This window comes from Astatotilapia calliptera, chromosome 8 (assembly GCF_900246225.1).
Source record: "Astatotilapia calliptera chromosome 8, fAstCal1.2, whole genome shotgun sequence".
Classification (NCBI taxonomy): domain Eukaryota; kingdom Metazoa; phylum Chordata; class Actinopteri; order Cichliformes; family Cichlidae; genus Astatotilapia; species Astatotilapia calliptera.
The window spans coordinates 17,131,591-17,142,923 of NC_039309.1; the positions used below are offsets into that span (position 1 = coordinate 17,131,591).

Consider the following 11,333-nt stretch of genomic DNA (forward strand, 5'->3'; position numbering starts at 1 on the left):
TGTTGTTGTTTGAGCCAAAGTAGGCTACATGGGAGACGACCGAGGAGGACACCATTGTTGAAAACAAATCATAAAAAAGCCAGACTGGAATATGCCAAACTACAGTTGACAAGCCACAGAGCTTCTGGGAGAATGTCCTGTGGACAGATGAGACAAAAATTGAACTTTTTGCCAAGGCACATCAGCTCTATGTTCACCGACGGAAAAATGAAGCATATCAAGAAAAGAACACTGTCCCAAATGTGAAACATGGAGGAGGCTCGGTTATGTTCTGGGGCTGCTTTGCAGCACAGGGTGTCTTGAATCTGTGCGGGGTACAATGAAATCTCAAGATTATCAAAGGATTCTAGAGAGAAATTTGCTGGCCAGTGTCAGAAAGCTTGGTCTCAGTTGCAGGTCATGGGTCTTACAACAGGACAATGACCCAAAACAAGCAGCTAAAAACACCCAAGAATGGCTAAGAGGAAAACATTGGACTATTTTAAAGTGGCCTTCTATGATCCCTGACCTCAATCCTGTTGCGCATCTTTGGAAGGAGCTGAAACATGCAGTCTGGAAAAGGTGCCCTTCAAACCTAAACAACTGGAGCAGTTTGCTCATGAGGAGTGGGCCAAAATACCTGCTGAGAGTTGCAGAAGTCTCACTGACAGTTACAGGATTCGTTTGGTTGCAGTGATTGGCTCAAAAGGTTGTGCAACAAAATATATAAAAGTTGTGGGTAACATCATTTTTGTCCAGGCCTGTTTCATGCATTTATTTTTTTAAATAATTCAGTTGAAGCATGGTTGAAAAAGCAATGTCTGACTTTCACTGGTTAAGATTTATAGAATTTTTATTTATTATTACTTTAGTCAGATTAAAGTTATTTCTGTGACCATTGTGAGTTTTTCTTTCATTGACCGAAGGGTACCAACAATTTTGTCCACGTCTGTACTACTGTAACTGTAACATACGAAAAAAAATGTGGAAAGTCATAATAAGTCGTCTTATATTTGTAACAAAACCTTCTTTGACAGAAGGTCAGACCTGCACAATGTTAAAGAATTTGTGTACCTTCATAACTGCAAGGCTTCAGTTGAACCACACTCTGGGCTGAATCGCTTTCTTGGGGTCATCCCGTCACATGGTTTATTGATTTATTGTCTGTGCCTCTATAAAAGGTCTAAGTTCTTAGTTTGAAGCCAATCTGTGATAGATTTTATTTACCATGTAGGGCCATTGATTGTTGCAACACATATAAGCACACAGGGGGACCTGAAACCAGACAGCTGGTAGCAAATAGCTGAATGATCTAAACTTAGCTTGACTTATCACTTTCATGACACATAAACAAGCATGGAACTTTCCTGTGTCATCAAAACTACAATGTGTTTATTTTGGGTGACGACATTGAAGCTTTTTTAACATAAAATATTAATTTGAGTAAATGTTATAAATTTAACTTGTTACAAAAACCATAAAAACCACACATCATTCCTCTGATCGTGTTTAGCACACTTCTACTGCCGTTCTTTTACAATAAAAGGCTGTCCGTAACACATTTATCAATATACCTTTTCATTTTCTATTTACAGTCAAAATCTGTGACGCGAATAATATCAGAAATAGTGATAAGTGAGGAGGCTGTTGTCTCTTAATCGGTGTCATGTAAAAACACTGTTATAGTGTGCAAAGTTTGCATCTTATCAGCAAGGTACAATCATGTGGCTCTTGTCAGGGAAGCACTTCATTGTTACCTAATCATTAGTTGTGCATGTTGGTAGAGCAAACACAAAATCCTTTTCAACAAAAGGCAAATATAATGATCGCAGTCCGTGTCTCTGTGTTCTGCCGTGGAGCAGCTCACACTGACAGTGTCTCTCTCACAAATTCGTTTGAAGTAGAAGCCAGGGTGCCGTCGTAGATTGTAGAGAGCGACACATCTGCACCGGCGTTTACAACTCCGTTGTCGGCCGGGGGGCCCTGTCTAACCAGCCTGCCGCTCTTTCTGAAGGAGTTCCTGATCCCGCTGGCGAGGCGATCAGACAAGCGCCTCACCGCCCGGCTCAGTCCACGGTTCTTCTGCTTCGTCAAGCCCACGTCGTCCTCCAGCTCCTCCGGCGGCACGTCGATGTTCCCCGTGTACCAGAACACCCACCAGATCAGGCTGAGGAAGAGGATAATGGCCCCGCCATAGACAAACAGATCGTGGATAACCAGTCCTCCAAACACCCCAATCATTATAATCAAGACACCGAGTATGTCGTGGGCCACTGCGAACCAAAATGAGCACTTGCAGCGGCCAACTCCTCCGTACCTCTTCTCCATGATGGGCTCCACCTGTACAGGTGTTGACATGATAACTTATCCAAAGAGTTTATCCAGACGTGGAAGAAAATCCAAAGCGACAAACTTTAGCAGCCGGTGTAAAAGCAAAGACAATCAAGTCTGATCCTCGCTGAGAGAAACATAAAACAACCTGCTGTGACACGGTCAAAGTACAGTGTACTCAGGCCATTATCAGCAAGAGCCACACCAGCTTGACTGTACTGGATGTGTCAGAGCACTATAAAGAGCATTTAATAGCATTTTATCTTTGACATCATCAAGTCTTTTCCATCTTCTGCTCAAGCCCCCTGGCTGATCCGTTTCCGCCTTTCCTTCTCTTTCAGAATGGGGACCCACACCAGCCCCATCGCCACAAACATCAGCCCTAAAGACAGGCAGGCCGAGGCTACAGAGCGGGACGCTTCAGTCACCCCTGAGTACTGGAGCAGTAAAAGTACTGCGCCTGCTACAGACATCAGAGATCCCATCACAATCACGATGATAGGTTTGTGGAGGTAAGCACGGCCCGGGCCTTCAGCAGCTGCTGGCTGTGTGTCTGGGTACAACCGCTGGCTCCCAAAGTCACCCGAAAAAGAAGTTTCCATAGTTGAAACAAAGCCTTGTACCTTTGATGTACAGAGAAGGGAGATGATAGCAAGTGGACCTCAACAGGACACCGATTGTCTTCTTTAAATCAGTCCCGAGCCGTTCTGTTCATTCTCTCAGTCCATGCAGACATCTGTCAAGAATGCAGCACCTCCCAAAAGTCACATGAAAGAGTTGTATCATCTGCACGATGACCAAGTGTGTGACTGCCTGATGCATCTCTTAATCTGCTGCTCAGTAACCCGTGAACACGCTGTAATTCCAGATGGGCCACCACACCCACACAGCTGAGTGAGGACAGACAGTCGCAGCCCACCTGATGACAACAATGTCATCACCTCTCATTAGCTTGCTGTCAGGACGATCTTGTTACAGTACACTTCCAAAACAAAGGCTGTCTATTCGAAAGCAGGGAAAAAACAACCCAAAACTGCTTATTGTCACAAGAATCAGATGGTGTGTAGAATGTTGTGCATGCTTGCAGTTTCTGACATTATTATGTTGCAAAGAAATGCAGAGTTTCATATATTGGATATACTCCACCCTCTCTCTCTCACACACACACACACACAACGCACTATTACTTGCTGACAGCTGCTGCACAGGCTAGGTATTATAGGTATTATTCCCATTAACAATGGGGATGTCATCTGATACAGCTGGATGGCTTTGCAAGCACAGAGCCATATCCAGCACAAGCAAACAAGGCTAATACATGTTAGAGCAAACAACTGTTCATACATATAGATAGATAGATAGATAGTCTGTATAAATCCTCAACCATGTAAGCCACATGATTATTCCTTGCTGATGTACGAGCTAATCCTCCTTGATGTAAGGTGGATGGTGTTCTGGTCTCCTCTGAGACCTGAGTGAGCTCCTTGGACAGTCTGTGTAATTTGTGGCATAGATGCACTGATAAATCATGTCCCAGAGGTTCCCAAACAGAGTGCAGTTTAGCAGTGTAGTTGCCTATTCACAATTATTTTGCTGCCATTTGACCAACAAGTGCAGCTGTAAATAACAGGAGTAGCTGAAAATACTCATCTTTCCAGGCCTAAAAAAGCAGCATCTCATTATCTTCTCTAAATTGTTCACAGGATTACACATCAGGCTTCATCCACTGCTCGATTACTTTATGCATCTTTGCAAGTTTCCAAATATTAGAGAAATTGAAAAAAAAAATCCACCTTTCAGAACTAATGAATGTCATAATAAAGAACTGTGATTCATTTACAATAAGCAAGGCTGTGCCTGCACGTGATAGCAAAAACATTCTGAATATGAGGTTGGCAAACAGTTAAATTCAAGTGTTTTATTCACATTGCTGCCTTATTATAGCTTTTAAATGGAGACTCGGGTTTGATAGGTTGAGCAACAATGTTTTTTTATAGTGGAGGAATTAATCCATTTTTGTGTGCACACTCCTCTACTTTCAGGAAGTCATTGTAATTGGGCAAATTAGCATCACTGTACATAAAATCTTCATTTTAACTTGTCATGAATCCTTTGAGGGCATTGAATCTGCTGACATCACGGAGCAGCGGGGTTTCTCGTTTGTGAGGTTACTGCCATTAGCGTCACGTTCAACAAGTAAAATGCACCAATAGATTGACTCACCTGCTGCACAATATTCCCCCCACAATTTTCAAAAACTCACCGAGTGCCTTTTTCAGCACATTTTGGATCGTTGTCAAAATTATACACTCATCAACATTTCCCACCAGCCAAACTACTCAAACACTGTTACTAGTGAAGTGTCTGTAATTGAACACTTGAATCTTAGCAGAAAATGGCTGCAAGCCTTCAACAACAAACTTTTAACATCTCCAATTGAAGCTGAATTTTATAATCCCATATTAATCATATAAATATAATTTGAATGCATTTCCATTTGTCAGTGGCAACAAGTAATCATATTAACCAACTACAGCCCTTAACCCTGTAATACCATGTGTATTGTATTTGAGCTTGTGTAATGTTTTCACCCACAAAACGTAAAAGAATTGCACATTTTTTTTGCAATAAATTGCATAAAAACCATTAGGTGCATTGACAACAGTACACATGAAAACTAATGCACCACACTTTAGCCCTGCATCAGGCGGTGACTGGTCCAGGACGTACCCCGCCTCCGCCCTATTGTAGCTGGGATAGGCTCCAGCCTCCGCTGCAACTCCTCCAGTTTCAAACACATTTAATGACAAAATATTTCAGCGTTCAGGTTTTATTACAACAGCACGTAACCCCAACACTGTATATGAAAACTGGGAGAGAATCTTTCACACGTTAGCTGCTTGATTAGGTCGAGTCCAAGGCACTGACACTGTATGATGACTCAGCACAAGATGGGCTTGAATCAAACACATGAGTAGTTTTGTCTCTGTCATCAAACAGTGACATTACATTCACAGAATACAACAAAACTAGAGGGAAAAAGAAGAACAGAGAAAAAAAAAATAATTCAATGTCCACGTTAACGATCATTTCACTTTAGGTACTTTTCTTTTTACTTTGGAGTCGGTCTTCTTGATCAGTTTGCTCTGAGCTTTTGTTCCTTTCTTCAGCGCTGCGGGTTTGGGGGCTTTCTCCAGCTTCTTCTTTTTGGACGCCTTCTACAAAAAACAGAGGAAACGTTAACGATGCCAAAGAAAAACAAAACCTGAATCATCTGCTGAGGTTCCCTTCAACTCAAACAGCTGTGAAAAGTACTGACCTCCAGTTTAGGCTTTTTGACAGGGGTTTCTATGGGAACCAGCTGTGGGATTTCTTCCTCGTCTTCAGCTGCTGCTTTATTTTTCTTCACCTTCTTCACCTTCCTCTTGCCCTCTGCAGTAGCATCTGCTTGCTCTTTGTCCTCCGTCTTATTTTTCTTTGCGGATGCAGATTCCTGAAATGCACACAAACTTGTTACTTTTCCGAATGTTTCAACAAATGCAGCTTATACAAAAAAAATAATAATACATTTTGAGTGCTAACTTGTACTCACCTTGTCTTTAGGCGTCTGAGCTTGTTTAGACTCCAGGACAGAGAGATGGCCCAAGTCTGAGGTGTAGACAGGCAGAGCCACCGACGTTTGACTCTTAATGTGGATGAGTTTAATCACTGGTCCTTTCTGTAAAACAGCGATCAAATCAGACACGGCAAGAAAAACTTGCATCGATACATAAAAGAACGCTGTGCAACTTTTTGAATTCCAAACTGAAATTGCAAACTCTAAATAGTGTTGGACGATATACTCGATGTATCGTAAGTTTGTCCACGTACCATGGTTAAAATAGCTTTATCGTAACCATCGAGTATAGGTTGCCATGGAAATATTAAGCTGTCTGCACATAATTCACTGAGTTTTTTTTCTCCCACAAGCTGCAAATGCATCATTAATCCCCCCTCCCAACCGGAAAGTTTTCTACCCGGCACACTGCACTGAGCATGCGCGTTTATACACCATCAGAAAGGAGAAATATGGCGACGGCAGGCGATTCAGACTTGGATTTCACGAGGAGGACGTTAAACAAAATGCGGTAATTTGCAAATCATGCCGTTAAACTATTGCCGGAAAAGGTCGAAGAACCACAAAGTTATTCCACCAGCTGAAAAGTGATCCACTGCAAAATGAAAAATGTTTTAAACTCCACGTGTGAACGTCTCCCCGCACACCAAAGAAAACTTCAAATAAACCAGCTGTGACCCGACCTACGACTACGATCGGCGAGAGAAAAACAGCACGGTAAGTTTAATTCCATGTTATTTTTTATCAAACATAAAGTTATTTTGGTCTGAATCTGTGAGATCTCTACACGTGCCGTTTGCTTGGTTACGTAAAGTCAAGTGAGTTTGTAGCTTCCTTGTTTGTGTTTAGGCACATTTCACGACATTGCGTAACTGCGTTTTTAATAGTTTGCCGTTTTCGCTGTTCGATGGTTGTTGAAATGGTTTATTTGAGCTTTTAGCTGAGATTCGGATGTTTCTGTGGATCCACACACGCTGACTTCACTTAGGCTTAAACTGCAGCTCACTCCCTTTGTCCCCGGTGCTGGGGACACTGAGGCTCAGGACATATTGTGATATTTTATCGCGTATTGCAACATAGCCACAAAATAATCGGAATATTAGATTTTCCTCACATTGCCCAACCCTAACGCTGATCAGTGCCCATTTTGCTGCACAAAAATTGTGCCGTTTGATACCGAGAGGTGCGTTTTCTTCCATACACGAAACAATCAATTAACAACTGACTGCACGAAAGACCCGATCCCACTGAACGCATCATCCATCACGTTTAATCACAGGCAAAATAAAAACTGCTGAAGCCAATGAAACAAATCAGCTGTTATCTACATGCTATTATGACACGTACGACTCAAAACTCTTCATTTCTGCACCGAGACGCTGGATTTTTGTTTTTCTCACCAGTAGACTGGTGCTGGAACCAGTTGTGGGGACTTCCCTCCCACGCTAAAGAGGCAGAGCCTTACTGGGGATTTATGTTGCCATCACTTTGATGCAACTACAAAGCCTTCTAAAACTACTGCGGCTTCAAACTACTGTGATTTGCACATTTCTACACAGCTACTTTTCCTATCAGTGAGAGAATAACAATTACCATCTCAATATCAGGAATATTATTGAGAGCTGGCATAGATCAGCTCAGTCAGGGTGTGATAAGTCTAAAATCTAACAACCAAATGTAAAACAAAAAGTTCTCACCATGCGCAGTTTGGTGACCACTGTTTGCACGGCAGCCTCGATGTTTTCCGTCACCTCGTCTGCAGTCATGCCCGAGTGGGCAACACGTGCCATACTGCAACACAGGCAGAGTGCACGAAAACACAGTGTTACCAAACACACAGATCACAGCAGCAGTATATGAAGCACCAATGTGACTGTTTCTTATTTTTTAACCGAGTAAGATGCTAAACATTGTGTATCAAAGTTGTAGAGACAGGCTCCACAGAAAGAGGAGGTCCATCTGGATTTACTTTGAGTTTCTATAGCACCAGTCTGACCCGTATCGATTACAGAGAATCGACAAGGTTGTACTGAGGTGCAGTTAAGATCATCTGCTACCGAAGAGTTTTTAATAAAGGGGAATTTCTGCACAAAAAGCTGAAACCAGGGACACGTGAATAAATCTCACCAGCAGCAGCCCTTGTTGGTAACCTTCAGGCTGGTCCCCTGGATGACTCTCTCGATGTCTCTGGCCAGATGCTTGCTCTGCAGGTTCACGCACAGCGGCTCTCTGGAAAAGAAAGCAAAAGGGTAAGAATAGAACCGTCGCAGCTACACGACACCTTAAAGTCATTTGCAGCAAAGTATCCAAAACAGAGAAACGTTCAGAGAACACAAGTGGGGGTGAAAAATTGTGGGAATAAGGGGCTTTGCTTTCAATAATGTTTCAAATGACATTAAGCTCTTATCTTCTTTGGATACCTGGATTTGCTCTTTTCTCCTCTGCTGCTGAATTTTTTTTAATGTGATAGTTTGTATTGCTTTGGCATGTTCTCCCTCCACGCTTCTTAGTGGCTTCTGTGGCTCAATGCTATATTTTCAAATCCAATTTCTTGCATTCATCCTCATACAGAAGCACGAGCAGCTGCATTGCCAAGGGCTCGGAGAATCACCTGCAGTGAGTTTCTGAGGAAGCCGACGCGAAAAGAGAGGCAAGTAACATGATTGGTCAATCTGTTTGTATTGGGGCACTTTTACACTGGTCTATCATCTCGAAATGAGAAAAGACATATGGAGGGCGTTTCTGTCTGTTGGCTGATTTGGAATTAGAGTTTAATGTTACAGTGTTCGCACAGACGCAAGTTTATCTCCCATCTTCCACTGTCTTTTTCCTCCCCAATAGGTGTTTGTTGCTCCAAGACTCGACTGCATGCCAGGATGGCACAGCAAAGAGTGGAGGTGAGCCCACGACTTGCCACGGCCGGCCGTGGCGTTTGGGTACGATGCCACGACTGGCCAGTCTGCCAGAATGTTTGGGTGCGATGCCGCGACTTGCTACGACCTGCCGCGGCGTTTGGGAGTGATGCTGCAGCTTACCACGACTTGCTGCGGTGTTTGGGTGCAATGGTGCGACTGGCTACGACCTGCCGCGGCGTTTGGGAGTGATGTCGCGTTCAGGGGTGAGACTGGGACTTGCCACTGCATTTGAGAGGGATGCTGCAATCTGCCACAGTGTTTGGGAGTGATGCCGTAACTTGCCACGACCTGCCACTGCGTTTGACAGTGATGCCGCAAATTGCCAAGGTCTGCCGTGGCGTTTGGGGGTTATACTGCAATCTGCCACAGTGTTTGGGGGTGAGGCCGCGGTTTGCCAGTCTGCTGCTGCGTTTGGGGGTGATGTCAGGACCTGGCATAAACCCATGAAGTAAAAAACCTTGTATATATAGTATAGTTTACAGTCAAACCGTAGTTCTTATTTTTCTAACACACACACTAAACAGGACAAACTGAAAAGCGCTCTCACTTTTTACTTTTGTAGAAATGTTTCCCGAGGTGCGATGGCAGCAGTCGGCGGATGCGGTCATCAGAAATGAACAGGTCAAAGTTTCCCAGCAGGCGGCGCTTGGCTTCGTATGGTTTGTACTCCGTCTTCAGGACCTTATACGGTATGATCTGCCACAGGCAAACACATCCCTGAATGTTTCTTACCACTGACAAGACGGTTTAAAGCAGAAAAATGTACACTCAGGATAGCAAAAAAAACAAAAAACCTTGCCCATGTCTACTTAGGAAAAATTCCCAAAAAGGTGGCAGTTAAGCCCTTCTTCCTTTATACCTACTCTGAGCAGCTTAAGTGGACTTGACTCCTCTTTGCCAGATTTCAATGAGGGTGGGAACATGATCATGGTTAGGATTAGGGTTGTGGGACTATAGTTATGGTTATTGTGTTAGGTGAGTGGTGTGATGTGATGGCTTTTCCATATGCTACTATGACCTCACACCAATATGATTGGTTGCTTGCAATGCTGAACCTGGACCAACATCAGTTTAGAACAGCGTACCTCTGATATGCCTTTGACACCTCTCTCCTGCAGAAGCTTCTTATAAAACCTCTGGGTCTGCTCTGAGGTCATGTTGGGCTCATCTCTGGTGAAGAGGCAAATCTCTTCTGTGTCTGACCGCTGGCCATGGGGCAAGGGACTGCGGATAACAAAAAGAAAACAAAAGAAACACAATGACTCTGGGGGAATGCCATTATCAACGAATTACTTTAAATTTGGAAAACATTTGCTGCGACGGAGGAACTAAAATTCAGTCGCCTGGGCTGCTCACATGCGTATGGTCTGCGCTTCTTTGGGTATCTTCCACAGGGTGAAGAGCAGGCTGATATGCTGAGTCTCATCCAGAAACGGGGCTTCACCACTAGCTTTGTTTTTTAGGAAGGCCTGCAGGGCCTGGACGGCCTTCTTTACCTGTCAGACACATTAAGTTAAGACACCACAATACAAATGAGGCAGCTTAATACCTGAGCTAAAAGTTAGCATTTGCTAACGCCAAACGTGTTAGCATGTTGAAGAAGCTAGTTGGAACCAGCTGGCTCATTAGATACGTGGTAACAAACTTTATTAACAAGCAGCGTAACCCAAACATTCTAAAAACGACTAATTCAAACAAATCTGAAATCACAAATCAATCAAACTTTTACCTGCGATCGGTCCAGTAAAGCTTTCTCTGCCATTCTTCACACGTGGACCCCAAAAAACACCAGGGCGCATGCGTTGAGCGTCATGCTATGACGTAAAATATATGTGTACATAAAATCAATATCGGATTCCACCAACAAAAAGGCTCTCAAAACAATACATATATGTGGATTTTGGGGTGTATTTATATAATCATTATTATTTTTACCCCTGGTTATTTGTATTCATGTTCTATTCTTTTGTATATTTCATCTGTTTATATGTTTTATACTCATTGTTTGTTCAATAAAGTTCCTGTAAAAAACAAAACAAAAAACAAACATCTCACCTATGGAGACAGCTCAGGATGGACTAATCCTGTCTATCCTAATGAAAATCCTAGTCTGTGAAATGCTTCTAAAATATCTGCTGCCCTATTGGCCTTATCTATCTTGAAAAATAAAGTTTTAATGTCAGTGTGAATTTTACATCCAAAAATAAAGGATATATAAAAGTAGCTTTGCCAAAAAAATTTTTTCTCTCTGGCTTAAAATGGAACTGATATCATTCACGGGAAATATGTTCAACAAGTATTTCACAGCTCAGGCCAGCAAATACCGGAAATCCCTTTTTTGCACATCGGTCTTTCTGCTTCCGGATCTGTGACTCGTCACATGACTCTTCTTCCGGCTGAAACGAAGTGCCACCAACTCCAATCAGAGACATAACAGATGATGACGCTAACGATAAAATGGTGATTCAAAAACTGTAAGGAAAATTATAATA

General features: G+C 42.9%; 2 protein-coding genes and 1 non-coding gene across 4 annotated transcripts; all 3 read right to left on the reverse strand.

Moving 5' to 3' along the window:
* Positions 1–1,170: 1,170 nt before the first annotated feature.
* LOC113027884 (transmembrane protein 238-like) lies at positions 1,171–2,443 on the reverse strand. The gene has a single exon (XM_026177704.1). The coding sequence runs from the start codon at positions 2,335–2,337 to the stop codon at positions 1,843–1,845; it is 495 nt and encodes a 164-aa protein (XP_026033489.1). The 5' UTR covers positions 2,338–2,443; the 3' UTR covers positions 1,171–1,842.
* A 2,681-nt stretch (positions 2,444–5,124) lies between these two features.
* rsl1d1 (ribosomal L1 domain containing 1) lies at positions 5,125–11,257 on the reverse strand. 2 transcript variants are annotated; one of them, XM_026177131.1, is made up of 10 exons: positions 11,166–11,257; positions 10,571–10,655; positions 10,198–10,337; positions 9,927–10,065; positions 9,389–9,537; positions 8,054–8,155; positions 7,624–7,717; positions 5,903–6,028; positions 5,630–5,803; positions 5,125–5,525 (listed from the first exon to the last, which is right to left on the reverse strand). In XM_026177131.1, exons 2-10 carry the CDS (start codon positions 10,601–10,603, stop codon positions 5,397–5,399), a joined length of 1,086 nt encoding a protein of 361 aa, XP_026032916.1. In that variant the 5' UTR covers positions 10,604–10,655; positions 11,166–11,257; the 3' UTR covers positions 5,125–5,396. The 2 variants fall into 2 exon arrangements, with proteins under 2 accessions (XP_026032916.1, XP_026032915.1); XM_026177130.1 differs by having other exon boundaries at positions 5,125–5,528; positions 11,166–11,248.
* LOC113028634 (small nucleolar RNA SNORA55) lies at positions 7,837–7,964 on the reverse strand. Its single transcript, XR_003273257.1, has one exon. It is a non-coding gene; the product is annotated as a small nucleolar RNA SNORA55 (small nucleolar RNA).
* Positions 11,258–11,333: the final 76 nt, after the last annotated feature.